This window comes from Balaenoptera borealis (genome assembly GCF_965194805.1).
Source record: "Balaenoptera borealis genome assembly, chromosome: 2".
Lineage (NCBI taxonomy): Eukaryota > Metazoa > Chordata > Mammalia > Artiodactyla > Balaenopteridae > Balaenoptera > Balaenoptera borealis.
This window is the reverse complement of record NC_138867.1, coordinates 43469226-43496072: the sequence shown is the minus strand read 5'-3', so window position 1 is coordinate 43496072 and position 26847 is coordinate 43469226. Positions and strand designations below refer to the sequence as shown.

Here is a 26847-nt window from a genome sequence, read left to right as displayed (position 1 = left end):
GGCCACCTTAGAACTTCTGAAGTATGTGTTTTGTCATAAAAAGTGCCAGGCACTAATTAAAGCCTTACATCATTGTTTGCTTTTCTTCTTTTCTTGCCTAAATTGGGAGGGGGTTTTAAGTGAATCACTTCCTGGGCTTCTGTGCAAATTGGCAGTGTTAGGTTTCTTTAGCTTTCTCAAGCTGTGGTCAATAATTTGGAAAAAAGAATGATTTAACTTAATATAGCCTTTTGTTGGAACCGTCTTTGAAGGTAGATTACTAAGTATAGTAAAACTAAGCTACTTCCAACCCTGACAAAGTTAGAGCTTGTCTTTTATAATTTGTTTCATTTCAGAGAGTGAACTGTGTTTCAGCTAGGCTGGAATCGTGGCCCCAGTGACCTTTTGTGTGCCCGCTTGTAATTCTGGAGCTCTCCAGAGCAACCTTGGCCTTGGACCCTAGCAGAGGGACGTCCAGCCCGCTCCACAGCCAGTGTGGCTCTCTCGCCAGTACCTCTGGACCCTGCTCCATCTCCAGTGGTCCCTCAGTAACCCTAGCCAGCTCTCCATCTGAGATCTTTTTGGCCCCTCTGTACCACCCATGTCCCTACATTGCTCCCCCTTCCACCGTCATTTCTCTCCCCAAGATCCCCAGGGTCACAAGCCCTCTTCTGCTTAGGGACCTTCATGTCTCCTCCTCAGAAGTTACTGGACCTTGTTCTTTCCACTTCAGAGACCGCAAAATCAGGCATTTTACTTACTTGAATCAAACTTGTTTCTCATCCTGATGATGATTTCGAAAAGCTGATCTCTTTTCTGTTGTCCAGTGATTTTAGCCCCACCCACACCTGCTGCTTTTATTTTTCTGATCAGCTAGGAACCCCCATGGCCAGTCATCAGATATATTTTCCACAGGTCCAGTCCGCAATCCTGGCCACTCCAACTCTGTTTTGCTCCTGGCAGACGGCCAAGTGCTGCTTGCCAGAAACCACGGGCTGGGTCTGATATAGACTGATGATTTACAAGCTCCGCTGGGCCCTCTGTAGCCCCTAGACAACGAGGGCTTGCCTTCTTTCCCCTGCAGCTGTTAAAGATCTTTTCTTACTATCTGTGAACTTCAACCACATTCCTTCCTCCTTTATGCTCAGGAAGCAAGCGGCCTCACAGACTCCTTCACTGAGAAACTAGAGACAGGAATCCTTCCGTTTTCCTCTCCTCCAAATGTTCCTGTATATTGTTGCCTATCTCTCCCCTTCACCACTCCCTTCCCTGGCTGATTGGCTAACCGTGCTCTTCCAGTTCCCTCTTGAACTTTTTCTCTGTTATCTTCATATCCTCATATCTTTCCTGAGTCTTATCTATTGACTGCAGTCTCTCCTATTCTAAAATACTCTTCCCTGCTGTTTCTCTGCACTGCCCACCTAACTCTTTCTTCCTTTTACTGAAAGACTTCTGAGAGATTAGTCCATTGACGGTTCCACTTCGACTTCTCCTTTAGCCAATCGCAACTGGACCATGGCTTTCCCACCCCTGTCCAGCTAATCTTTTATGTGTCCACTTCTTTTCAGCCCCTATTCTGTTTGCCAGCATTTGACACTGTTGAGCACCTCTCCTTTGGCTTCCACAGTACAACTGTCCTCATTTCCCTCCTAATTCTTAGATTGCCTTTTCTCTGTCTCCTCCACTGGTTGCTTTTCTGTCACTCATTCTTTTTTTAAAAAAATAAATTTATTTTATTTATTTATTTATTTTTGGCTGCATTGGGTCTTCGTTGCAGTGTGCAGGCTTCTCATTGCAGTGGCTTCTCTTGTTGGGGAGCACGGGCTGTAGGCACGTGGGCTTCCGTAGTTGTAGCATGCAGGCTCAGCAATTGTGGCTCGCGGGCTCTAGAGTGCAGGCTCAGTAGTTGTGGCGCATGGGCTTAGTTGCTCTACGGCAACTTCCCGGACTAGGGATAGAACCCATGTCCCCTGCATTGGCAGGTGGATTCTTAACCACTGCACCACCAGGGAAGTCCTGTCACTCATTCTTTAAGTATAACCAGTCCTCCAGTGTTCCATGCTTGGCCTTTTTCTCTTGTCATCCTGACTTAGGGTATGAATTCATCTAATCCCATGACTTATTTCCTTTGAACAGTCATTAAGTTCAACATATACCCAACCAGTACCAGGTACTCAGGATTCAGAAATGAACAAGGCAAACTCACTGCCTTTGAGAAGTTCCACAAATATTTACAGAGCACGCAGTATGTGCCAAACACTGTTGTAATGAGTCACACGCAATCCCTGGTTTCATGGAGCTTACATTCTAGTGGGAGAAGCCCACAAGTAGCAAGTAAACAAGTAAATGCAGGAATATCAGATAGTGATAAAAGCGCTGATGATTATAAAGCAGTGAGAAAAAGAGTGTGTGGGGTGGGGGACATCAGAGAAATTCTACAGTAAGAGCCGGAAGAAGATGCAGGAGTAAACCAAGCAACGATAGAGGAGGCAAATTAGTTAATCTGTGTCTCAGTTTCCTTGTCTATAAAATGGAGAAAATAACACACCTACCTCCATAGGGGTGTTTTGAGTAGTAGAAGAGGTAATACTATACATGTGAAGTACTTCATACAATGTCTGCCTTGTCCTCTGTCTCTGTCTCTCTGTCTTTCTCTCTCTCTCTCTCTCTCTCACACACACACACACACACACACACACACACACACACACACACACTATATCTGTATGTCTTCCACTTCTCGAACTCGGCAGGGCCAATGAGCATCTTGTAACAATTAAGACTAGAAAAGATAGACCAGGAATTTGACTTTTAAGAATGGATAAGAAATGAGAGTAATTATAGGCGTTGATTTGAAGGAAGAATTGGTAGTTTTTTGGATGTGTTCTAAAAGGATTGTTTTAACATTTTTGAAATGAAGCATTTAAGTATCTTTCTTGAAGCAGGGTTAATAGTCTTCATGTCTTATATATCCAAAAATGAATGAGATTAATGTTTAGGATATAAGTAATATACATGTTGATCTTTCTTCTTAAATGGGGGTTTAAGCAGTCTGGCAATTAGACCCGATGCATAAACTTTCTTGGGTGGCTTCCATTTACTCCTCCTCAAAGTTCCCACCATCTCTCTCATGGAATTAAGGCTTGTGTTTTGTCTTTCTTAGGGTGGAAACACTTCAAAATTAAAAGCTTTTTTTTTTTTTAAATAAATCTGCATTGTCTTCCACATTTCCCACTAGATCTAAGAAAAGCTAGTTTTAGTTTGGCTGTTTTTTTTTCCTTGACCTGGAGAGAGCCTTACTTACAACATTTCATTTTTAGTAATTCACAATGTCCTGAGAAGTAATTATTATACAGCTAGAATCTGGACCATGGGTCAAGGAGGGAAGACTTTCACCTGGACTTTGCGACTAGCAAGTTACACGGCACTCAGGACCACTTTTTTTGACCTGCAGTTTCTTATCCGTGCAATGAACAGATGAATGAGGGTCTGGATGATCTGTATGGGCTTGTGCTAACAGTCAGTGAAGTTTATAACTAGAAAATGTTTAAGTTTTCATGAGCATTCTTGGCAAACAGGTCAGTGAGGTTGATTGTCCCAAAGTGGCTGGGCATGCCCTCTTACAATTCTTTATTAATTTGTTACCAGCGGACATTGCTTGAACCTTGGTAATGGGAAACTGTTGATTACCAGGTAGGATATCATCTGTAGGGTTTTCAAATGAGCAAATAAAACTTCTGAGAAATGTGGTGTGTATGTTTAGTATTAGGAAATGTTGAATGAGTAGATTGGCAGAGTGTGAAGTGCTGAAAAGCAGAGGCACGAGGGTTTTTTTTTTTTTCCCAAGACAGTTCTTAATCCTATAAACTCTCTAGTTTCATTCTACTGTGGTTGTCATCAGACTTCACTTCTCACAATTTTTCAGTGTATCCTACATATCAGGACTGCGAGAAGGGATGAATGAGAGATGGTTTCCAGGAGCAACAGACACATAAGTAATTTCAGGATAGTGTAATAAATGCTAAGATAGAAGTATGGGCAGGGTAGGGGCGCGTGGTGATGGTGGGAGAGGGGGAGCTGGACCTTGAGGCCTGAGGTTCAGAGAAGGTTGCTTGGAGATGCTGATGGAGCTGAGGTTTGAAATGTATTCAGAGGCTGCCTGGTAAAAACCACTGGAAAGCTCGTTCCCCTGAGAGGACTATAGCATAAGCAGAGGCACAGCCTGCTGTATGGAGGGAACTATGGGCAATTCGGTATTACTCGATGTGAAGTGCACGGCAGGAAGTATCTATCCACAGAGGGCCGCAGGGAGAGACCAGCCTGGAGAAGAGTGGCGTAGCTAAGAGCACTGACTCTGGAATTAGACTTCCTAGGTTCAATTCTCACCTACTTTCCCAAGTTATCTAGTAACTTTCCCAAGTTATCTAGTAACTTTCCCAAGTTACCTAGTAACTTTCCCAAGTTACTTAACTTCCCTGTTCCGTGGTTCCTTCATTCATACAATGGGGATAATAATAACATCTACCTCATAGAATCATTGTCAGCCTTAATATACATCATGTGTTTTGAATAGTCCCTGACAATAAGCTCTACATATGTGCCACTAAGGTTGTCATTACTTGGGAGGTATCGGGGTCTGTTCAGTGGTTTCACTGCCTCCTCTAAACGCATCAGTCGCTTTGCATTTTAGCCAGATTGGGGTGGGGGGAGGTTGGCTGTAGGGTAGGGCTAAGTTTTGAGGCAGGGAGATCTCTAGGAGGTACTTCGGCAGTCTGGGTGTGAGACGGAGAGGACTTTGTACTAGGGCCTACGTGGCAGGGATTAAGCAAACTGAGTCAAGAAATTTGTAAGAGGTAAAAATGATAAAAAGTTGTGTTGAGATGAGTGTTAGGTAGGATTCCCTGACTCTGGCTCAGTAACTTGGATGTGTGGTGCTGTGAACTGAAATGTAGAATACAGGAGGAAGAACGGGTTTGGGAAGGTTAGTTGTGGGCATGTTGATTTTGAGGCGTCTATGGAATGTCCATGTAGATGTGTACAGTGGACAATTTGCAGTGAGAATTGGAAGCCTGGGGAAGAGGTCAGGGCTAGATCAAGAGATTTGGGAGTGGGAGCTTAAAGGTCATTTTTAAATGTAGGAGGTGGAAGAGGTCGGTAGAGGGAGTGTGTAGATGAGAAGCGCCTCAGAGAAGACCTTAGGACCAGTAATGGCTGGGGAGGAGGAGATCATCAAGGAGATGGGAAAGGATTGGCCAATGAAATAGGAGATGGAAGAGAGTAACAGCTTGGGAGAAACGGAGATTTGTTTTAGGAACAGTGAGTAGTCTTCAGTGTGCAGATGCAGAACATCCAGTAAGAAAACGGGTGAAAATTTTCAGGCCGTTGAGGTTGGCAGTGTAGAGATGGATCTTAAACCATCTTTTCCTGTAGGGTTCCTAGAGAACCTCCATTTTTTGATGGTGTAACCATAGGGGTAAATTACTTCCTTACCATCAGCTCTGTGTTCCCTTTCTTGTTCCTGTCTTTTTTGCCAAATGTGCCCAGGTGCTTCAGGGGCCCACTTCCAAAGCCAGGAGTCTTGTCTTCTATCCTGTAAAGCCCCATCATCTTTATCTTTTCTCTCTCATATTCACAAACTCTCATGCCCCAATTATGGCAGTTCTGCTATTGTTAGGTTTTCCTTTTATTTCATTTTACTTTGTTTTGTCTCTGATTTGAGATCTTCATTTTCTTGACTGCCCAACCTGACAAACATTTGAATCATATGTTGATATTGGGTAAAAATGTTACATTCACACCCCAAATATACTACGACTGTGATAATTATTTCTCACATAGTCTCAAGTAGTCCATTTTTCAGATTGTGCAGAGGAATTTATGGCTTAATTTAAAAAAAAATAAGGAAGGACTATTAATGTTTCTCACAACCTGCCTTTGTTTCTAAACATGTTTAGTTTTTTTGTTTTTTTTTTTTCCTTTCCTCCCCTTCTTTGTGTTTTGGAGTTTCAAAGCAGGGTTTGGCAGAGGAAATGGGACAGTGACGTTTTGTTTTTTGTTTTGAAGTTTTTGAGTTTAGCAGACTGTGTGTTCATAGGGTGTGAATTGCAGGATGTAGTTCTGGGGTCCTCCCTACCAGCAGACCCCACATCAGGGTTATTCTGGGAAATCTTATCCAGGGCTAGCTATAAAATACAGGGCTGAACTTTGTCAAAAGGCTAAACAGGAAACAGATATAAATAACTATTCAATCTTAATTCAGCCCTAGCTACTTTCTCACACATATTTGATAATGTATTTTTAAAAGCATTTTTCTTAAAAAAAAAAAAGCAAACCTTTAATTCCTTAATTTCCAAGTCACTTTTAATGGGAACCTCTTTTCACCTTTATGTCTACTCAGTGATACCCTCCCTTTAGCAGGGGGAAAAGATGAACATTTAACAACATCCAAGATACAAAAGAAATTTTTGAGACCATGAAAACACAAAAATACTTCTCATCTAAATTATTTGTCTTCTAGATTTTGTTCCTTTGTATGGTCTTTGAATGCTGTTAAAGAACTATAAAGTTTTAGCAAAGTTAGCAGAGCAGACAGTCTATTTGGTTTGAAAGAGCATTTCTCAACCTTTTCTTCATTATTTTCCCCCTCCTCAAGAGCCTTTGTATACTTTTTTTTCCTTAATACCACAGATATTGTATATGAGTTTATGTGCTGTATGTATATCTTTGCTTTGTAGGTCAAAAGAGTGAGATTTTTTTGCCAGCCCCCGCCCCAGGAATCCCTTGCACCCCTTTGGGGGGCAGTATTACCCCACTGAAAATGCATGATTTAAAAGGACAGAGGAAACATGTTTAAATACTTAGGTAATTCGGTTATAATCTAAACCAGGTGTAACTTGCTTGAATTACATTTATGAGACCAGTATTACTGAAAAGCTTTCTTTCCTGGATCATCCTCTTCTTTTTCAGACGCACAGATTTTCCCTAGCTTCAAAGAAGGACCAGAGTTCTATACTAATAGATGATAGGAAGACCTCTATTTTAACTATGATGATTTATTTTAGGATGATATGAGTAATCTGAGAGTACAAGAGATTGTTTTAGGGCTCACTATTGATTTTTTTTAGCTGTTGACTGGCTTGTATCAGACATTTTCTATATATAAGCCTAGGCTTGATAGCAGATGCCAAAAGAGTATTTAAGACATGCTCCCTGGCTCCAAAGACCTTGTGACCTTGTTGGACAAAATGAATACAGAGAGGGAAATATTATCATAGTTGTTTTTTTTTTTATCATAGTTTAATTATCACAGAATTTAAATAGTAGTAGAATAGATAGTACATAATACATTGCCAGATGAGAATTAGTATAAAAGGGGGGAATGCTGTGGCTGTTTAGACAAAGGTGAGATGTCTAGACTAGAGTGGTCCATGAAGATACTACCCAGGGAGAGAGCTGGGGCTGGAAGGTTATTAATTAGAATCATGTGATTAGGAGAAAGCACCAGGGTGAGCCAAAAAAAGGGCAGGCAGGCCAAAGATATGTATTAGGGAGGAAGCCAGCTTGATTGTTCTGGCGGGTGTGTGTCGGACAGGGGTGTGGGAGATATGAATGCAGAAATCTGATAGGGACAGATTGACCACAAAGTTTTCTATGTGAATACCTCCATTATCTGCAAAGTTTAATTTTTCCCATGTCATCTAAATATCTTCTTCCATGAAGATGGCTGGAAGTTATTCACATGGTCCCTGATATCTCTTTTTTAGGTCTTCAGTTGCTTTTAGTACACAAAGGACTTTGTGGTCACTCTGAATCCAAGGATTCAGGCAAAAGAATTTGAGCGTTAGGCTGTATTCGATGGGGCGTCTGATAGTTTCGGAAGATTCTTCAGGCCATAGTGTGCAAGCATGTATAAGTGATAGGGGTGGCAAGAAGACAGAAGCCAGTTCACTGAGAAAACAGTTGCCAAGTGGGAGGTGATGAGTGCCTGAACTGGGAGACAACATTGTGGATGAGAGAAAAGTTACCTCTTTGGCAATGGTAGCAGGGAGAGAGAAAAGGGGGCAGATTCAAAAAACATGTAAAAGTCGCCAGCTTTGTTTGTTTGTAGGAGGAGGTTGGGGAGGTTAGTTTGGACATGTTGAGTTCGAGGCATCCATGGGATGTCTATGTGGGTGTGTGCATCAGACGGTTTGCTCTGGAGTCTGAAGCTTGGAGGAGAGGTTGGGGCTACAGCAGGAGATCTGGGAGTGGCAGGTGAGAGGCCATGGTTAAATGTTGGAAGTGGATGAGCTCGCTGGAAGGAGTGTGTAGATGAGAAGAACGTTGGCCAAAGGGGAGATTCTGGGACCAGTAATGATTTTGGGGGAGGGGAGGCAGGTTTGAAAGAACAGGCTGGATCCTATTTCTAATTGGATGTGGAAGGCAAAGACTGAAGTTTTCGAGTTAGGTAATTGGTTGAATGATATCATTATTAACTATTAACTTGTGACTCTTAAAACGGGCTGGGTTACTTTGTTCAACATCCATTCAGCCTCTGGGAACTTATATCTTATTGGCCAGCCCCGTGATTTCTAGAATTTCAAGGGAGGGGGGTGGGTGTCTATTGATTTCTCTAGAAATTTTTGGATAACTGTCTTTTTATACCTGTCTCTGGGTTGTAAGATCTGGAGGGTTGGTTTCACATCTCATGCAGCATGTAAAAGCAGTGCCCACCTAGTGTGGCATCTGCCTTGTTCGCGCTCAAGAAAAATTTGTTTGATATATGAATGAGTGATCGGAGTCAGATGTATCAGAAAATCCAAGCAAATTAAGATTGAGGAAAAGACCTTTGAATTTGAGGAGTTGCAGATCATAATGATCTTTAAGAAGCCAGTTTCAGATTAGAGAAAACAAACAAACAATAAGGGGAAGCAGAAGGGTTTGTGGAGTCTATCTGGAGAGAACTACTTTAATCTGACAGAGAAAAAGAACAGGAGGAGTAAGTAAAGGCCATTTTATTAGTTTCAAAACAGTGAGCGTAGATCTTGTACACCTGTTAACTTTGAATGAGTGTAAAATAAGAAAACTTGGCTGAGGAAATGGCCCCTTAAAGAACCCCTAAACTTTCTAGGACATGCCTGTTGTTTCTGGGACATTGTTATGATTTAAGGGATTAAGGCTCAGAAATCTCTCAATTACCCTTCCCCCGGGGGGACATTAAAATGAAGAGCTGAGAAGCATTGCTGGGCTGACAATCCACTTGACCTAGTTTACATTCCACATGAATTGATACAATATTACCAGAAAGAGTCTCATCATAGAATTAATAGAACAGTCATGGAAGGACTTCAGAAAGCCAGAGGCTCTTTTCACGGTGTCTGCTCAGGACCCAGGAGGCTCCTTAGAACGTACAGAGTAGCCAGTCAGCAGCTTCAGCACCTAAGCCCAGATCCTCTGGCTTGTGTTCCGTTCTTTTGTCACTACATCACCTTATCTCTTTGAAAAGATTTGAAAATTTAGGATTTTGTTTATTAAAAAAAAGTTTCTTTGCTCATTTAATCTGAAGAAAGAATTAAATTTTTTGTCGTTTAATTTTTTCCCTTAATTTCAAAAAGGCAAGAGAGGTATGACTATTTCTTTGACCACGTACTATTCCAGAGGGTTCTTTTACATCATTTCTCCTCAGATTCAGTGACTGCTTGTTATGCATCCTGAATTACTCGCTTCTTTTGAATATCATATAACATGCTTAAAGATTTCTTTTAGAGTTTATTTGAGAGAGACTGAGTAAAGGGATAGGACACTCTGAAAGGTATATTTATAGAAAGATAGCAGAAGGGAAGATTGAAGTTAGTGAAAGGCAGCCTCAAACATAAAACACGTAGGCAGAAGGAAATTCCGCTACTCCCGAATTAAATCTGGGTCCATAAAGAAAATTTATTTGGACTCATTAGAGCATTTTCTTTATTCATTTTCAAAGTAGAATGCATTGAAAGTTAATATTGAGATTGATAATAGCATTTACTGAAATTACATTTTTCATTTCAAAATTTTAAATTGTAAAAATACTAAAAACACCAGCAGTGCTATAATTTTTAATTCTGATGGTTCACCTTCTGATGATATTTTTATGGCTGCCTTTTTCTTTGTTGAAATGATGTGTGGAATTAGAGAAATCATGAACAGAGGAAAATGATGGGGAGGGACAGGGCTGGGCAGAGGCAGATAATGTTCACCCTGAACTCAGTTTCCAGAGCCTGATAGGAGGGTTTTTCTATCAAATTCCATCTCTGATTCAGAAGCCCATTACTCTTCTTATAACAGGAAGTGATGGTATTGCTGCTAGCCTAGATTATTTCTTAGATTGACCTTTATTGTGTTTGATTTTGTGATCCCAGCTTAAAAAAAAAAAAAACTCTTGGGTGTAGGCAGGAGCGAATTCTTTCCCATGTTTTAGGGAGTGGTATTAAAATACATTTATTTTGTTCAATGGTTCTGTTTCACACTTCCTTACAGATAAAGACCCTTTCTTTCTGTGTGGTTGTGATGTTGAGTTTGGGTGTGCCTTGCTCTAATGATATTTGACGTGAGAAAGTTGATAAAAATTCATGAAACTACTTGTGACACAGGACCATGAAGTACGTTAATTTGTCAGTTATTTTTATGCAGACTGGTCTTGTTTCCCTAACATTCACAGTATAGGTAGGTGGCGTTTTTGTTTTGTAAAATCTTCTGTAAATTATTAGATGGGTGAAATCTAGAGTTTTTCCCTTATAAGGATAATATTTTAGGAAATCCTTATAGAAGAATAAATGTGTATTGCTGAAGGGAACTTCCAGTCATTTAATTCTGTTGTCATTTTGTGGAAACTAAGGCCTAGAGAGGGAAGATGACTTGTCCAAGATCTAAGAGTGAGAGATTTGGGCCTAACTTCTCAGCTATCTGCTTTTTGACCATTGGTCAAATTCTAGCCCACATTTGTCCATCCTTACTTCGCACACTGTCAGTTCTTAGCCTGTGTGTCAAACATGTGGCCCACTGGCCTCTAATGTATTTTGCTTGGCCTACATACTGTTTACAGTTTCTTAAAATTTGTTGTCAACATTTAAGATAAAAGATTTCCACATACAATTTCAACTTCTGGCTTCCTTTGGAAAACTAGAGAATGGGAAGGCTGATAAAGTTGGGTTCCCATTCGTGAGTGACTGCTGCCCCCTTTGGATGGAACTCAGACCTTCAGGTGCATCACATGGTCATCAATCACCATTTCTTTGTGTCCCTCATTGTCTGTCTCTGCAAGCATTTCAGTTTGGAACCTTCTTCTAGTCCTAATGAGATTTAGTTCCTAGTTATTTCCCACCTGCCATGGTCTCTGATGTGTATTATATCTTCATTTAAGTTCTTGCCTGCAGATAGAGGCTGTCTTTTATTTTCATATATCTTTCTGTTGCCATAGTGGCCCACCCACTCTATTCCCATAGTCTAGAGGATAGTAAATGATCAATAAAGACTTAGACCATAGAGCAGAGGACCTCAAGTTTTTCTATAATGGGCCAGATAGTAATTATTTTAGTTTTTGTAGGCTCTCTGGTCTCTTGCAGTCATTCAACTCTGCTATTGTACTGTGAAAGCAGCCAAGGCAAAACCAAATAAATGGGCATGGCTCTATGTAGTCCAATGAAACTTTATCAACAAAGACAGCAGACCAGATTTGGCCCAGGGGCTGTAGTTCAGTGACCCCTGGAATTTTAGTATTATAAGAAAGCTCAAACACTTCACTCTCAGTTACCACGTCTGAGTTTTTCTATTTATACTACACATTTATTGTTGAACCTTTTCAATAGTCCCCGTTTTTTATGAATCTCAACTGCTGCCTAGACTAGCAAAGATTTAATTACAAAACAGTCTCTGTTTAAGAGAAGAATAAGAGGGTGGATAATTTCAGGTTGTCAGCTTGAATATGCTTTATTTGTATTTATTACAGATAACAATTGAGTTGTCCAAGATTACATGTACTCATGACAGTCTAAATCTAGGTTTAGTGGCACATTTTCAGAAGTTCTATGATGCATATTTTCTCAAAAGATACTACCAGGACAATTTAATGATACTAATCATAGTTTTACAGAAATGAGTTGTCATACAGTCTATAATGGCCTGCCACCTATTTAATATTTCTGAACCTATCCCTAAGCAGGTAATAATATTCTACTACTGTTAATACTTAGAAACATGCTCTTAAAATAGCTAAATGATTAAACATTTCTTTGCTGCCATGTTTGCAAGGGGATATTTTTTCGTACTGTGAAGGGCACTCACTTTTAAGTTTGTAAGGTTGTGTGCCTCTAGGGATTTGGATCCAGGGCTTCATTTATATACTAAATATATTGAAAAGGTATGGGCAAATAGATTTTTCCACCCTTGGGATGGTTATAGTCTTACTTTCATTGGAAAGCTCTGAGGGGAGTGTATTAGAATTCTTGGTTGCGGCCAGAAACTTCAAGCTGGCCTAGGATAATAGGGTAACTGGATTCAGGCTATCTGGATTCAGAGGCACAAGCAAGGTTGTCAGAGGTGACTTGCATACCCCCCTTTTCAGCTCTGCTTTACTCTGTGTTGGCTTCATCTTCAGGCAGGACCTCCCCTCCTGGTGGCAAAATGGCTGCCAGAAGCTCTACAGTGAGCAGCCCTTTCCAAGAAAACACTTGTTTCTAATAATTCCAACAAAAGTCCTATTCCAGACTCTCATTTCCTCTCATTGTCCTGCTGAGGTTATGTGTCCATCCATGAACCAGACCCATGGCCAGGAAGATGTGAGGCTGTGGTTGGCCAAGCCTGTATCTGTGGAGCTGGAGGTGGGCTCAGCTCCACCCAAACTATATAGACTGTGTGTGGGGAAGTGGTTCTCCATGATAAATCAAGGCACTCTTGCCAGAAGAAGGGTATAGATGTTTCCCAATGCAGGATTTAAAAAATATTTCCATATATATTCCTCAAAAAGTCATCATTACTATTATTATTGTTATTTTACCATCTAGCTTTTTAATCCTTCTGGATTTAACATGTGATTTTGAAGTCAATATGGCATTTTCTCAGTTAGATTGTGTGTTCATTGAGATCAACTTTTTTGTATCCTCCCCCATTCTGCCATCTTAATACAGAGTCTGGGTTCAGTAAGTACTTAGGCTCATAGAATTTTAGAACTGGAAGGAATCTCTCAGTCATTTCTCTGGCAAATATTATTTCTAGCCTGACAGCTTCAGTTTATAGATGAGGACACCAACTCATTGAAAGGCTATGTGACTTGTTCAAGGGATAGGACTCATTAATGCAGGTGTTGGGACTCAAACCCAATTCTCCTAGTTTTTGTGACAACAGGACTAAAGCCTGGTTCATGGATTGATTGAAGGAACCAAATAATGAATTCCTTTGGAAGGTCAAAGAAGCCTTTGATAGCAAATCAGTAACAGTAAAAACTCCTTGAATTATTTTCAAAGTTTGGAAATCTAGAAGCATATTTTATCATAGTATGAAACTCAGCAAATCAGTTGGTCAAAAGGTCGGAAAGGAAGGATGAGACCCATAGGACAGAGGTGAGTTGAGTGCTGTTGTCTGAGCATGCCTGGAGGAGGGTCTGTGCAAAATAGAGAAGCAAGGGAGAATCTGAGAAATGCTCAGAGCGGGATGGGGATGGAAACTGGTGGCCAACCAGGCTCTCAGGAAGGTTTAGAGGATGTTGGCTTTGTCCTCTGCGTGCCTGGTTACATGTGACTCTGTGCTGACGTGGTAGCGGCGTCAGGAGGAGGAAGGCACCCACCTATCTCTGACCTTGAGCTCTGCCCCTGTGCTGTGAAACCTTGAGGGGCTTCAGGTGGGGGCATGGCGGCCTGGCACACCCCTCCACCCACCTGCAGGGACTGCAGCCCAATGAGGTGAGTGTGGCTGTTTCAAATGAGAGAGGAGCGCATGTTACAGCAAAACAGGGAGGAGGAAGCAGGCCCAGCCACCGTGCAGAGACAGTCCTCATGTGCGCCCTGAGCCTGAACCTTGGAGAAGTTTTTCCCATGGAGATTGATGATAGGACTGACAGAATGAGAAATATGATAAGTGGGGACTAGAAAATGATCTTTGAGGAACGTATGTGTGACTCTGGGCCCGTCGGGTTTTAAGAAATGGTGGACCACCCAACTAACACCCTTTCTGTTTATTTGTGTCTTCAGTTCCTTTCATCAAGGTCTTATTTTCAGAAGAGATCTTTCACCTCCTTTGTTAAATTTATGGATAAGTTTTTTATTGTTTTTGATGCTATCATAAATGGGATCAATTTATTTCTTTTTCAGAAAATTCATTGTAGGTGGATAGAAATGCTACTGATTTTTGTAGGTTAATTTTGTACCCTGCAACTGATTCATTGATTACATCTACCAGTGTTTTTGGTTGAGTTTTTAGGATTTTCTATATGTTAAAATCATGTCATCTACAAATAGATTATACTTTTTTCCTCTCTAAGTCAGATATCATTTTTTTTTTTTTTTTTCCTTTCTTGCCTGCTTGCTCTAGCTAGGACTTTAGTACTATGTTGAATAGGAGTGGTGAGATTGGGAATCTTTGTCTTGATCTTAGAGGAAAAGCTTCCAACCTTTCACCATTGAGTATGATGTTAGCTATGGACTTGTCATATGACCTTCATTATGTTGAGATGTGTTCCTTCTATGGCTAATTTAAGAGTTTTTATTATGAATGGATGTTGAATTTTGTCGAATGCTTTTTTCTTTATCTATTGAGATGATGATATGATTCTTTTGTTCTGTTAATGTGACGTATCACATTGATTTTGTGTTTGTTGAACCATCTTTGCGTCCCAGGGGTAAATCCCAGTTGATCATGATGAGCGATTGTTTTCATATGCTGCTGAATTTGGTTTGCTAGTCTTTTATTGAGAATTTTTGTACTATCCCTATATTCATCAGGGATATTGACCTATAGTTTTATTTTCTAGTAGTGTCCTTTTCTGTGTTTTGGTATCCAGATAATACTGGTCTCATAAAATGAGTTTGGGAGTATTCCCTTCTCTGATTTTCTTTGGAATGAGTTTCAGAAGGATTGGTGTTAGTTCTTCTTTAAATGTTTAGTAAAATTCACCAGTGAAGCCATCTGGTCCTGAGATGCAGGAGATTTTGATGACTAATTCAATTTTCTAAGGAGAAAATTTAATAAGGTTTTTTCCAGTTTCAAGGTGTGTTCACATTTTCTTAACCTTGGTGCTTGCAGTGTAGCTTGTCTATGCATTCCGGTATTACATAAGAAATCTGATTTAACATAAAGTTAAATAATTAGTTATTTTAAGATGACCCAAACTAATACATTTGAGTCATTACAAAAAGAAAGCAGCAAATTATATAATAATACTATTATTCTGCCATTTATTGATTATTATTTGAGAAGCATATTAAAAATCATGTGATCGTAAGGAAAAACCCAACCCGTGAGGTAAGTATAATTATCTCTATAGGTGAGGAAATAAGACAAAAAAGCCAAGTATAGCACATTTAGAAGGAATATCTAAATCTCTACAGTGGTTCATTTCCTTATGATTCTGAATAATAATGTAGGATGATATTTTTACTGACACAACCATTGGGCGAATTGTATTTAGATGGCCAGACATGGTTACTGTCGGTTTTGCAGGCTTATTTTTAATAGATTAATCAAGGGTTGGAACTTTGAACATCATTATGTAATATTAAGTATCACCAGTAATTCAGAAGTTTGAAGACTTTGTTAATGTGACTGAATATTTATTATCAGATTACTGATGGGACTGGTTGGTATTTAACTAGTATTGCTGACCTGAAAAGAAGAAGGCTTGTTGCAAAAGGCCAACATCTAGCTGTTTAGATTGGTAGTTCTTAATTGTGTTATTATAGTAAGTGTTGGGTTTTCTATCAGAGGTGAGTACTTTAAGAGAAACACTAACTTCCTAGAAGAGCATTAAAATGCTACCCCAGATAGCTTGTGGTGGAGAAAAAAGGCCCATAAAAGCTTTCTAAGTCCATATGAAGTCAATAAAATGTTAATGACTGTAGACAACACTGAAGAAACCGATTTTAGTTAGGTGTGTAAAATAAAATTTGGAATGTGCTTATTAAAAAAGTTACCTAAATGCTGGCATTTATTATTTGTAAGTGTGGGGTTTGGAGAGTGGTAACTAATAATTGATGACATTTTGAATTTTAAGGAAAAATACTGAGTTAGAGAAAATGAATGTTAACAACGTTGTCTTCATGGTTTGAACTATTTCAAAGGAATTCACAGAATGGCAGTAGCATTTTATAGGGGCAGGAAAGCGAACCCTAGAGGAAGTAGAACGTAAAATGATAAAAGGCAATAGGCACTTTTTCACTCTAACTCCAGAGAGAGGCATTTCCCTCTATTTCATATGCTTACATCAAAACAGGATTTTCAAGTTACTCTACTGTGTCCTTCCCTTCCTTCCTTGAAAGTGAGTTGTCGTATAAGCAGCGTAGGTCTAGTTTGTATACACTGCAAGTGCCTAGAATCCAACCCAGGTGGTTCTGATTCAATGATCCTGGGTCAGGTGGGATCCAGAGATTTGCCATTTTTAAACATTGCCCAGGTTGGAAACCACGGGATAAATTCACAACTCAGTACCACGTCTAACCAGTACCTTGAGAGGATTTCCAATTATGACAGGGAATCGCATTGTTAAAGCCCGTTTTTAACTTGTTCAATCAGTCTACAAACATTTTCTGAGCGTCTGCACTGTGCTGGGCATTTTGCTAGGCATTTCTAGTGAGCTAGAGAGTTTCTAGTCTAGTTGGCAGGGAGAGCAGGGGTGGTGTTGGCAAACACAGTGCAGTGTGTTAGATGTTGTAGAAAGGATATAAATAGGTGGTCATTTAAGTGTGGTTGAGGGATACCTAATGTACCCCAGAGTAGGGCTTTTTGATGCTATTTAATTTTGCAGAAGAGTCCCTGATTCTATACATAGGTATGGTCATATATGTGCTTTTGGTAAGTATTTATTTTTGGATTTAAAGTAAATTAAAAATGAGAATTTAATGACATCTTTTGAGATAATTGAGATGCTTGAAAATGTTGCAAAGCAGTGAAAATCATGGGTGCTCCAATCAGTTAGAGTTAGGTTCTGCTCTCCAGTGTACAGCAGCATAAATAAGCTAGAAAGTTATTTCTGTAAACAAATTTGGAGGTAAATAGTCTAATATGGTGGCCCCTGTTCTTTCAGGATCCAGCCTGTTTCTATTTTGTTGCTTTATCTGCCAAAGCATGGCATATACCTCATTGTCCGAAACGGCTGCTTGAGCTCAAGCCATCATGCCCACGTTTCAGACAGTGGGAAGAAGGGCAAAGAATAGTCTGCCCCCTTTCTTTAAGGAAACATCCTAGGATTTCATCCTAGTTTTGCTTCCATATTTCAGAACTTATGATCATACATAACTACAAGTAAGGCTAGAAAGTACAGCATTTTCCCCACAGGGCCACGTACACAGTTCTCTTACTAAGGAAGGAGAGGAAAATAAATATTGTGAAACCCCTGACAGTCTCTGCTACAGGGACACAGACTCCCTATGCCCCAGAGAAACCAAGGACTTTGAGAGCATTTTTTTCCAGGTGATTCTTTACCCATGTAAGTCTTAAGTATATTACCTTATCTGCACTAATACTGGGGGTAGAAGAGAAATATTCAATAGATACATGCCAGTATTTTACTGTAGAAGGGGTATTTGAACTGTACTTTGCACATGCCATTTTTTAATTATAAAGATTAATGTCTTGGATAATAGAGTTAGTTGCTTCTAGATTATAGTATATGAAAAAAATTCTCAGAAAAAAAAAAATGGCATGAATCAAAGCCTTTTCCTTTGTCACTGCCCCAAGTTAATTCAGTTTCTTACGGAATGCTAGTGCTAGTGATTCCTTCAAATGTTACAAATTGACCTAAATGTTGTTTCCACCAGGGAAGGTGCTATAGGATGGAGCAAAACACCTCTGATCTTGGGATTAGAAGACCTTGATTTGAGTCCTGACTCTGCCCCTTATTACCTTCATCATGTTAGAAGAATTATTGATGGCCTAGTTCACCATCTATAAAAGTTAGCACCACAGTATTTTACCTTGGAATTATTGCTGTGGATTAGATTGGATAGCTGTAACACTTGCATTTTTAAATTAGTTAATTTTATCTCTGTCATTTGCTAGTCGTAAATATCTGGCCCCAAATCCCAGACAGTTATAGTCAGTCTCTTCTGGGTTAAGCCTTTCATATCTCTAAGAATACCTTTTTGGCTCTTGAAATGTGTTGATTACTTTATTCTTTATTACAGCAAGCTGATGTGTTTCTTTTTGGAAAGCTTTTTTTTTTAAAATAAATTTATTTATTTTCTTTTATTTATTTTTGGCTGAGTTGTGTCTTTGTTACTGTGTGTGGGCTTTCTCCAGTTGCAGCGAGCGGGGGCTACTCTTCGTTGTGGTGAGCGGGCTTCTCATTGCAGTGGCTTCTCTTGTTGCGGAGCACGGGCTCTAGGCGCACAGGCCTCGTTAGTTGTGGCTCGCGGGCTCTAGAGCGCAGGCTCAGTGGCGCACGGGCCCAGTTGCTCCGCGACATGTGGGCTCTTCCTGGAGCAGGGCTCAAAACCCGTCCCCTGCATTGGCAGGTGGATTCCTAACCACTGCGCCACCAGGGAAGCCCTGGAAAGCTTTTTTTTTTTATTTAGCATTTACTCAAGGTTTTTCTTGTTTTTTGAAATAACGATTGGTCTGTGAAGTTGGCTTTATGTCAGGGTCGAATTGTTGAGTCGGCGCTGCTGAAGAATATGAACTTAAGAACACTTTAGAGATAACCGCTTATTCTCATGCCCCACGTTCCTGAAAAGGACTCTAGTCGGGTAACATGGGAAGAATGGAGCGTCCTTTGAGCTTAAGTTCAGTCTTCCGTCTTGTGTTGCAGGCTGGTCAGGAAGTCAGGAAGGGGACGTTTACTGTCAGCTTCCTCAGTGTTCTAACAGTTCCTGGGTTCTTGGCTCTTGTTATTGTTTTGTTTTTGTTTGCTTGTTTTGTTTTTGTTTGTTTTAGAGCCAGGGTTGGGGTTAAAAGTATTTCAGGCTCGGACTTTGGAGCTGGCAGTGCTGGGCACTGGGAAAGCGGTCACATGCAGTGCTTCCAGGGCAAAAAGAGCCACTCACCCCCGAATCTGGGCTTACCTTTGGCCATGAGAGATTCAGTGACCAGGTTGCTCCCTTTTCTTGCATTCCCGTTTTGGTTTTCAATTTTGTTAACCTTACAGGTGAGGTAACCATAATGACAGGAAGGGTGTTGGGATTTGGTAATATGGAAAGAATGGCCGGATGCTTTCCTTTCATCCTTGAATGCTTTTCCACACCCCTAAGAATATAAAGATGATATCCTCCTCTCCCTCCTCCCCCTCCTCCTCCCCTCCCCCTCCTCCTCCTCTAGGTACTCTTGTGGGTTTATTTTTTACATTTAAAATTTGAATCCAGTTGGAATTTAGTTCAGAGTAAGCTGTGAGGCAACTTTGCTTTTTTCCCTCATGGTTTGTCCATTACTCAGCCCCATTTGCTGAATTATCCACCTGTTTCCCACTGTTTGTTTCCCATAGATGGAAAAAGAATTTTTTATTAAAAATGTACTTTTGAAGACTTGGCACATTCAGGACAAATCCTGCAAAAGATCACCTCCGTTTCTCTTAATCAGCTAATGTGGTACCCTCAGATGGCAACGGTCTTAAAAACAGTTTACATTTGGTGTGCCGGGTTTCCAATTGTAGTATTTGTGATGAATTTTTATTTTTGAGAGTTGTATTATTTAAAGTTTTGTGTATACAAAGAAACCTTATTAATAATTCTGTCATGCTATTCTAAATTGACAGTACTAGTTTATATCAAATGCTTCTGCTTTGTAATCAGTTTGCATATACACTAAGATGTGTTTTCAAAACCCTTGTTTTTCTGTTTATATTGATCCACGTGTTGAATCATATGTCACTGGCACACTGGTTGAGTTCTGATAAATGTATGCTGTTCTGATATTGTAGGATACTCCTCTACTGATAGGGAGAGTAGGAAGAGAGGGAAAGGAGGCAAACAATGAATTCCCTTTTAATTATGCAGGTATCCTGGAAGTTGCACACATCACTTCCACTTCCATTCCATTGGCGCCATGTGGCCACATTTGGCTGCAAGGGAGACTGGAAGCTGCATTCTCCAGTTAAGTGACCACGTGGCCAGTTAAATTTTTTTAGTAAGGAAGATTCTAGGGTTCAACATGCTCTGGTGGGGCACTTTTCAGCTCGGGGAATATCTGAAAATAAGGTGAAGTATAACTTGCCTGCCTCTGCTCTCAAAAAATGCTAGATGCTACTTGTCATAATAAAGGATCTCACTTAAGCAGGATAGAGGCGTTTCCTGTGCACGTCTGAGTAGTCTTAAACGCCTTCAGAGAAAACTGGTTAGTGATGGCCCTGCTCTTTTGACTCCAGTCTTAGTATTTCAACAGAAAGCTATTGCTCTTCGGTTATTAGGAAAGGGCTTCAAATGGAGGAGACGCCACACTTTTACTGCATTTGTATGACGAGTGGGGTGGACAGTGTTCGAATCCCTTGTACTTCTCACAAATACCACTCTTGAAAGGTAATGAATTTGTGTCAATCCCCCCGAGTCCTTTGGTTGATCCTCTACCCTTAGTTTTAGTTCTAATGACGTATTACGTGTTTTCTCACACACATTCTCTTGCCCTTTTTGCTACTTTTTGGGTCCTTTTGGTCATTTTCTTGTAGAGCACATTTTTAAGCCTGTTTTTACCTTGTATCATCGTGACCCAGGCCAATGGTAAGGGAACCTTATAAACGAGCAGTTCCCCCTGTAACTTGAATACACAATTTGGACACGATTGACTATTGAATCCTGGTTCACATACTGACCACTCTTAGCCTCACTGTTTTTTAAACTTGCTCTGCCTGTGCTCAGAAAACCACAACATTGAAATGTGTTTGAGGCAATTTAGTTGACTAATAGGAAGTTGTACTTCTTTGAGCACAGGCAGAGGATCTTAGTGAAATGAGACAAATGTTTCAACATAAATAATAATTGGAGTAGGTTTACAAAATAAGAGATTAGAGAGTTTTAATTAGTTTGAAGAAAAGAGTGGTTTTGCTTAAATGGATATATCCAGTGGGCCATACATGATTACAGAGTGAAACACTGGCATATTATAACAGCTCAGTAGCATTTCATATAAGTGATGACAACAGAAATTTATTCTTGGCCGGTCTTCTCCAAGTTGCTGGCTTGGAGATATTGTGTGTTCGGATAAAAAGGGCTGTTGGAGCAAATACATCACTTGTCTTTTTTGTACCTGATGCTCATATTGTAATGGGAAGAGTATACTCCTTAGTGGCGGTGGTTTGGTAATACCACTGATTTTTTTTTTGTTGTTTTCAATCAACCCTACTAATGTCAGTTGAGGTTAATGATGCCAGTGAATTACTCACTTAAAGTACTGTGCTCACCAGGCTGCTATGGTGAGGCTAGGTCTATAAAAACTCAAAGCTAGAAAATGATTTCATGACCGTGATGGTATCTCAGCACTTCATGGGTCATAGAATTTGAGACTTAAAAAAGGAACATCATGATCATCTGGTCAGATAATATCAGTTGCAAAGGAGTAACTATCCTTGCCAGAGTTTTGAAAAGTGGCAGAGAGGATTATTTATACCACCACAGCTTGTCATCATCCAAGGAATCAGACATCATGTGTTTTATTGATAAAGGCATTAAAAAACAAAAACAAACCCTTTTCCCAATACTGGTCTCATGATTTTTTTTTTTTTTTTTTTTTATTATTATTTATTTATTTATTTGTTTATTTATGGCCGTGTTTGGTCTTCGTTTCTGTGCGAGGGCTTTCTCTAGTTGTGGCAAGCGGGGGCCACTCTTCATCGCGGTGCGCGGGCCTCTCACTATCGCGGCCTCTCTTGCTGCGGGGCACAGGCTCCAGACGCGCAGGCTCAGTAGTTGTGGCTCACGGGCCCAGCTGCTCCGTGGCATGTGGGATCTTCCCAGACCAGGGCTCGAACCCGTGTCCCCTGCATTAGCAGGCAGATTCTCAACCCCTGCGCCACCAGGGAAGCCCCTGGTCTCATGATTTAAAAAACAGTGAGATCAACTTTCTCATTACTACTTAAACCTTCTAATACCCTAGTTGATGAAATAACTAGTTATTTCCATTCCATGAGATGCTTTGACTTAATTGTTAATCTTCGTACCTTACTAAAAGTTCCCTATTTGATTATTTTGAATTAAAAAATGCTCATAACATTTAAGCAGTATAGAAGTAGAGTAAAAAGCTCCTCCATTACTTTTTCCATTAATGCATATATCTGTTCAGAAATAGTTTAGTAAACTATTAACATATATCTGTGCTCAAACATGAGTGCATGTGTGTACGTTTTTAAGAACATAAGTTGGATCACATACCACCCATTCTGTAACTTCATTTTTTAAACTTAATTATATATTTTGGAGATCGTTCCATTTCATTACATTATTTTTAACTGTATAAAGTGTAAGGTTGTGCATATTTTCACTCTTGTTTTCAGAAAAAGATGCAAAGAATTAAATCCTTTTAACATTAATATACAAAGTTAAATAAAGATATACCTCACGTATTTGTTCTCATCCTTCAGAGGGCCCATTTCAGATTTTTGGCAGGTCATTGGAATGCCGAGGTTGTGACTTGAGAGCAGTTTTAATATCTGGAGATTGAACTAATCATAATAATCCCAGCTTTATCCATCAATGTTAAATGTTTCTAAATATTTAAAGTTATTATTATTATTATTTTTTGGGGGGTGCATATATCTTTTCAAATTAGTGTTTTTGTTTTTTTCCGATATATACCCAAAAATGGATTGCTGTGTCATGTGGTAGTTCTTTTTTTTTTTTTTTAACATCTTTATTGGAGTATAATTGCTTTACCATGTTGTGTCAGTTTCTGCTGTATAATAAAGTGAATCAGCTATATGTATACATATATCCCCATATTCCTTCCCACCGTCCCTATCCCACCCCTCTAGGTGATCACAAACCACCGAGCTGATCTCCCTGTGCTATGCAGCTGCTTCCCACTAGTTATTTATTTTACATTTGGTAGTGTATATATGTCAATGCTACTCCCTCACTTTGTCCCAGCTTACCCTTCCCCCTCCCCATGTCCTCAAGTCCATTCTCTACATCTTTGTCTGTCTTTATTCCTGTCTGCCTGTCTGCCCCCTAGGTTCATCAGAACCACCTTTTTTTTTTTAGATTCTATATATATGTGTCAGCATACGGTATTTATTTTTCTCTTTCTGACTTATTAAAGTTATTATTAATTAATAAATAATACATAATTTAAATAGATTATTTTTATATGTATAATGTGTAATCGACTCATAAGATTTTAAGAAAGAAGCTTGTTTTTTACTAAGCATGTAGCAATGTGACCTCAGGTTCACATTTGCATTTAGTTATTAAGTCTGAACCAAATCTGGTTTCACATTTTCTTAGTTCTTTTTAAAACATGTCCTCAAAAAATTAAAGCTAATACTTTTCCTATGCTCATATAGTACTATTTTATTATCTGAATTTCCTGGAATGAGGCCAGAACTCTTCCAAATAAACTTCTTTTGTGTTCTATGAGCTTACGTGTCCACTAGGGGGTGCATTTTACTCTTTTTTGAATAAAGAAGTTTGTCTGCTATAATTGTGTTCTCAGTTTCATGGAGCTGTGTTAACAACTATCAGAAAACAAATTCCTCAAAATTCTTAAACATGGATGGTAGAAAACTATCATGTAAAAATCTGACTCCTGAATATTAAACAACTATATGGCTATTCAAATAGTGGCCTTGACAGTGAATGCTATAGTAGGGCACCAGGAGGAAGCACCATGGGGTAGGGAAGCTTCATGGACCATATAGGACCTGCTGTGGCATTGAAAAACCAGCCAAAGTCAAATAGGGCAATACAGTTGTTCTCAAACTTTTTGGTCTTAGGACCTCTTTACACTACTAAAAATTATTAAGGCCCCTAAAGAGTTTTGTTTATGTGGGCTATAGCTCTCAATATTTAACAGATTAACAAAAGAAACAGATGCTCTGAAAATATTTATTTACCAATTCATTTAAAAATAACAGTAAAAAACTATTACCTATTCATATGAATAACATTTTTTCAATAAAAATAGCTATTTTCCAAAACAAAAAACTTAGCAAGAAGTGTGGTATTACATATATACAATGGAATATTACTCAGCCATAAAAAGAAACGAAATTGAGTTATTTGTAGTGAGGTGGATGGAGTTAGAGTCTGTCATACAGAGTGAAGTAAGTCAGAAAGAGAAAAACAAATACAGTATGCTAACACATATATATGGACTCTAAGGAAAAAAAAAAAAAAGATCATGAAGAGCCTAGTGGCAAGACGGGGAAAAAAGACACAGACCTACTAGAGAATGGGCTTGAGGATATGGGGAGGGGGAAGGGTAAGCTGGGACAAAGTTAGAGAGTGGCATGGACATATATACACTACCAAACATAAAATAGATGGCTAGTGGGAAGCAACCGCATAGCACAGGGAGATCAGCTCGGTGCTTTGTGACCACCTAGAGGGGTGGGATAGGGAGGGTAGGAGGGAGGGAGATGCAAGAGGGAAGAGATATGGGAACATATGTATATGTATAACTGATTCACTTTGTTATAAAGCAGAAACTAACACATCATTGTAAAGCAATTATACTCCAATAAAGATGTTAAAAAAAAAAACCTAAATAATAACCTTCAATTGTGAATGTCAACATATTGTATATATATTTTATAATCTAAAATTAAAATTATAAAATGTGGAAAAAAAAAAAGAAGTGTGGTATTTTAAATTTTTGCAGATCTCTTTAATGACTGCCTTAACAGAAGACAGCTAGATTCTCATATCTGCTTCTGCATTTAATCTGTTGCTTTGAAGTATGTAAAAAAAAAAAAATCAGCCTCATGTAGACATGAAGTTGGAAAAGGAAGGAGTATTTCGATATCATTTCTAATAATTGTGCATATTCTGTGATTCTGTACCCAAACTCTCAAATGCTAGTTTCTTAAAGGTTAGTTGCAATGTGGAGCCTGAAACCAGTGAACTTATTCTAGTCTATTTTGTTGAAAATCCACTGGTCTGTCTTGAACTTTGAAAGGATCTCTTACCCATGCATGATTTTGGTTCATTGAGTTAGGTGAATCTTCCAAATGATGACATAATATAAGAAAAATTACATTTGTTAATATCACTACTGATCTCATCAGAAAAGGTTTCGGTATTGGGAATTTATCAAGTTCATGGTGGCAGATACAGGTTTTCCAAAAATTTAATCTTCATTTGAAAGCTTAAATTTTATTACTGACAACAAATACTAACAGTTGTTTTACTTGAATTGACAGGCTTACTTTATTTATTGTTGAGAAAATATTTGTGAAATATGCAAGTGTGAATAATTATAGTTTGTTAGTGATTTTTTTTTCAGTAGAAATGGGATTCCATGAAAGAAAAAAGCCTTTTCAGTTCATAAGTAACTTTTCGTGCTACAACCCTCATACTTCAATATACAGCAAAAATGCTCTATGTGTATTTCCCATTTCATCACAGAATAATAAAAAGAAAGGTAGTAATGAAGATAATACATAATAATTAAATGTAATAATAAAAAAGTTACATGTGTGTAAAAAATCCTTTCAAAGTCTAAGACCAATGAATTTAATAAAGTCAATGTTTACTGCTTCATAGGCTATTCCTAATTCAAACTGCCATCACTTTTACCAGTGCATAGCAGTGAAAAATACAGTGGCTGCTGTAGAGTTTGGTGCCACTGCCATGATTTGTGCTAAGAGGCCAGCAGTTTCACTCACTCTTGATTTTGCACCGTCAGTGCAAATGTGAACACAGCGCAAGAGGTAAATAAGTCTTAGTATTATGAAAGTAATATTTCATAATAGTATTATTAGGAAAATAGCTTGGACCTAGGGCAGGGAGCTGAACAGGGACCTGAGAGGAGACTCTGCAGTTGTTGGTTCTTATGGGAATAGAAGGGAATCAGCATAGAAAAGAATGTGTCTTGAAGGTGGAGTGGACCATCCAGGTACTTTAACGCAAATTCAGAGCCTCTCTTTTGTGGTTTTCATTAAGCACTCCCTCTCTTCCCACTCCAACCGTGTTTCTCTCACACTTCTGCCCATTGCTTCTTCTATTTTTACCCCCAAAGGCAATATAGGGCTCTGCTTTTTCTACGCAGGGCTTAAAATATAAACATTAGGGTCTTCTTTTTTTTTTTTTTAAGTTTTATTTCATATTGGAGTACAGTTGATTTACAATGTTGTGTTAGTTTCAGGTGCACAGCAAAGGGATTTGGTTATACATATACATATATCTATCCTTTTTCAGATTCTTTTCCCGTATAGGTTATTACAGAGTATTGAGTAGAGTTCCCTGTGCTATACAGTAGGTCCTTATTGATTATCTGTTTTATATATAGCAGTGTGTATATGTTAATCCCAGTCTCTGAATTTATTCCTCCCCCCACCTTTCCCTTTTGGTAATCATAAGTTTGTTAACATTAGGGTCTTGAGGCCCAGCAGAGGGTGGCTTCAGATGCCAAGCTGAGGACTGGACTTTCTTCTGTAGATAGTGAGGAGCCCCCCTTACTCTGGTCCCTCCTTTCCTCCCTCCCTCCTTCCCTCCCTCTCTCCCTCTCTCCCTCTCTCCCTGTCTGCCTTTCTTGCTCCCTTCCTGAGAATGACACTGGACAATGATATCT

At 39.3% G+C, this 26847-nt stretch overlaps 1 protein-coding gene across 15 annotated transcripts in view; it reads left to right on the top strand.

The window, feature by feature from the left end:
• ARL15 (ARF like GTPase 15) overlaps positions 1-26847 on the top strand; it is a 538502-nt gene that overhangs the window by 54889 nt on the left and 456766 nt on the right. Inside the window, exon 1 of one of the 15 annotated variants that reach the window (XM_082382493.1) lies at positions 7275-10595. The exons of the other annotated variants lie outside the window; for them this stretch is intronic. Within the exon in view, the coding sequence (XP_082238619.1) occupies positions 10566-10595 (30 nt within the window). The 5' untranslated portion in view covers positions 7275-10565. Of the gene's footprint in view, positions 1-7274; positions 10596-26847 lie in introns of those variants that run through there. 15 annotated transcript variants of the gene reach the window in all.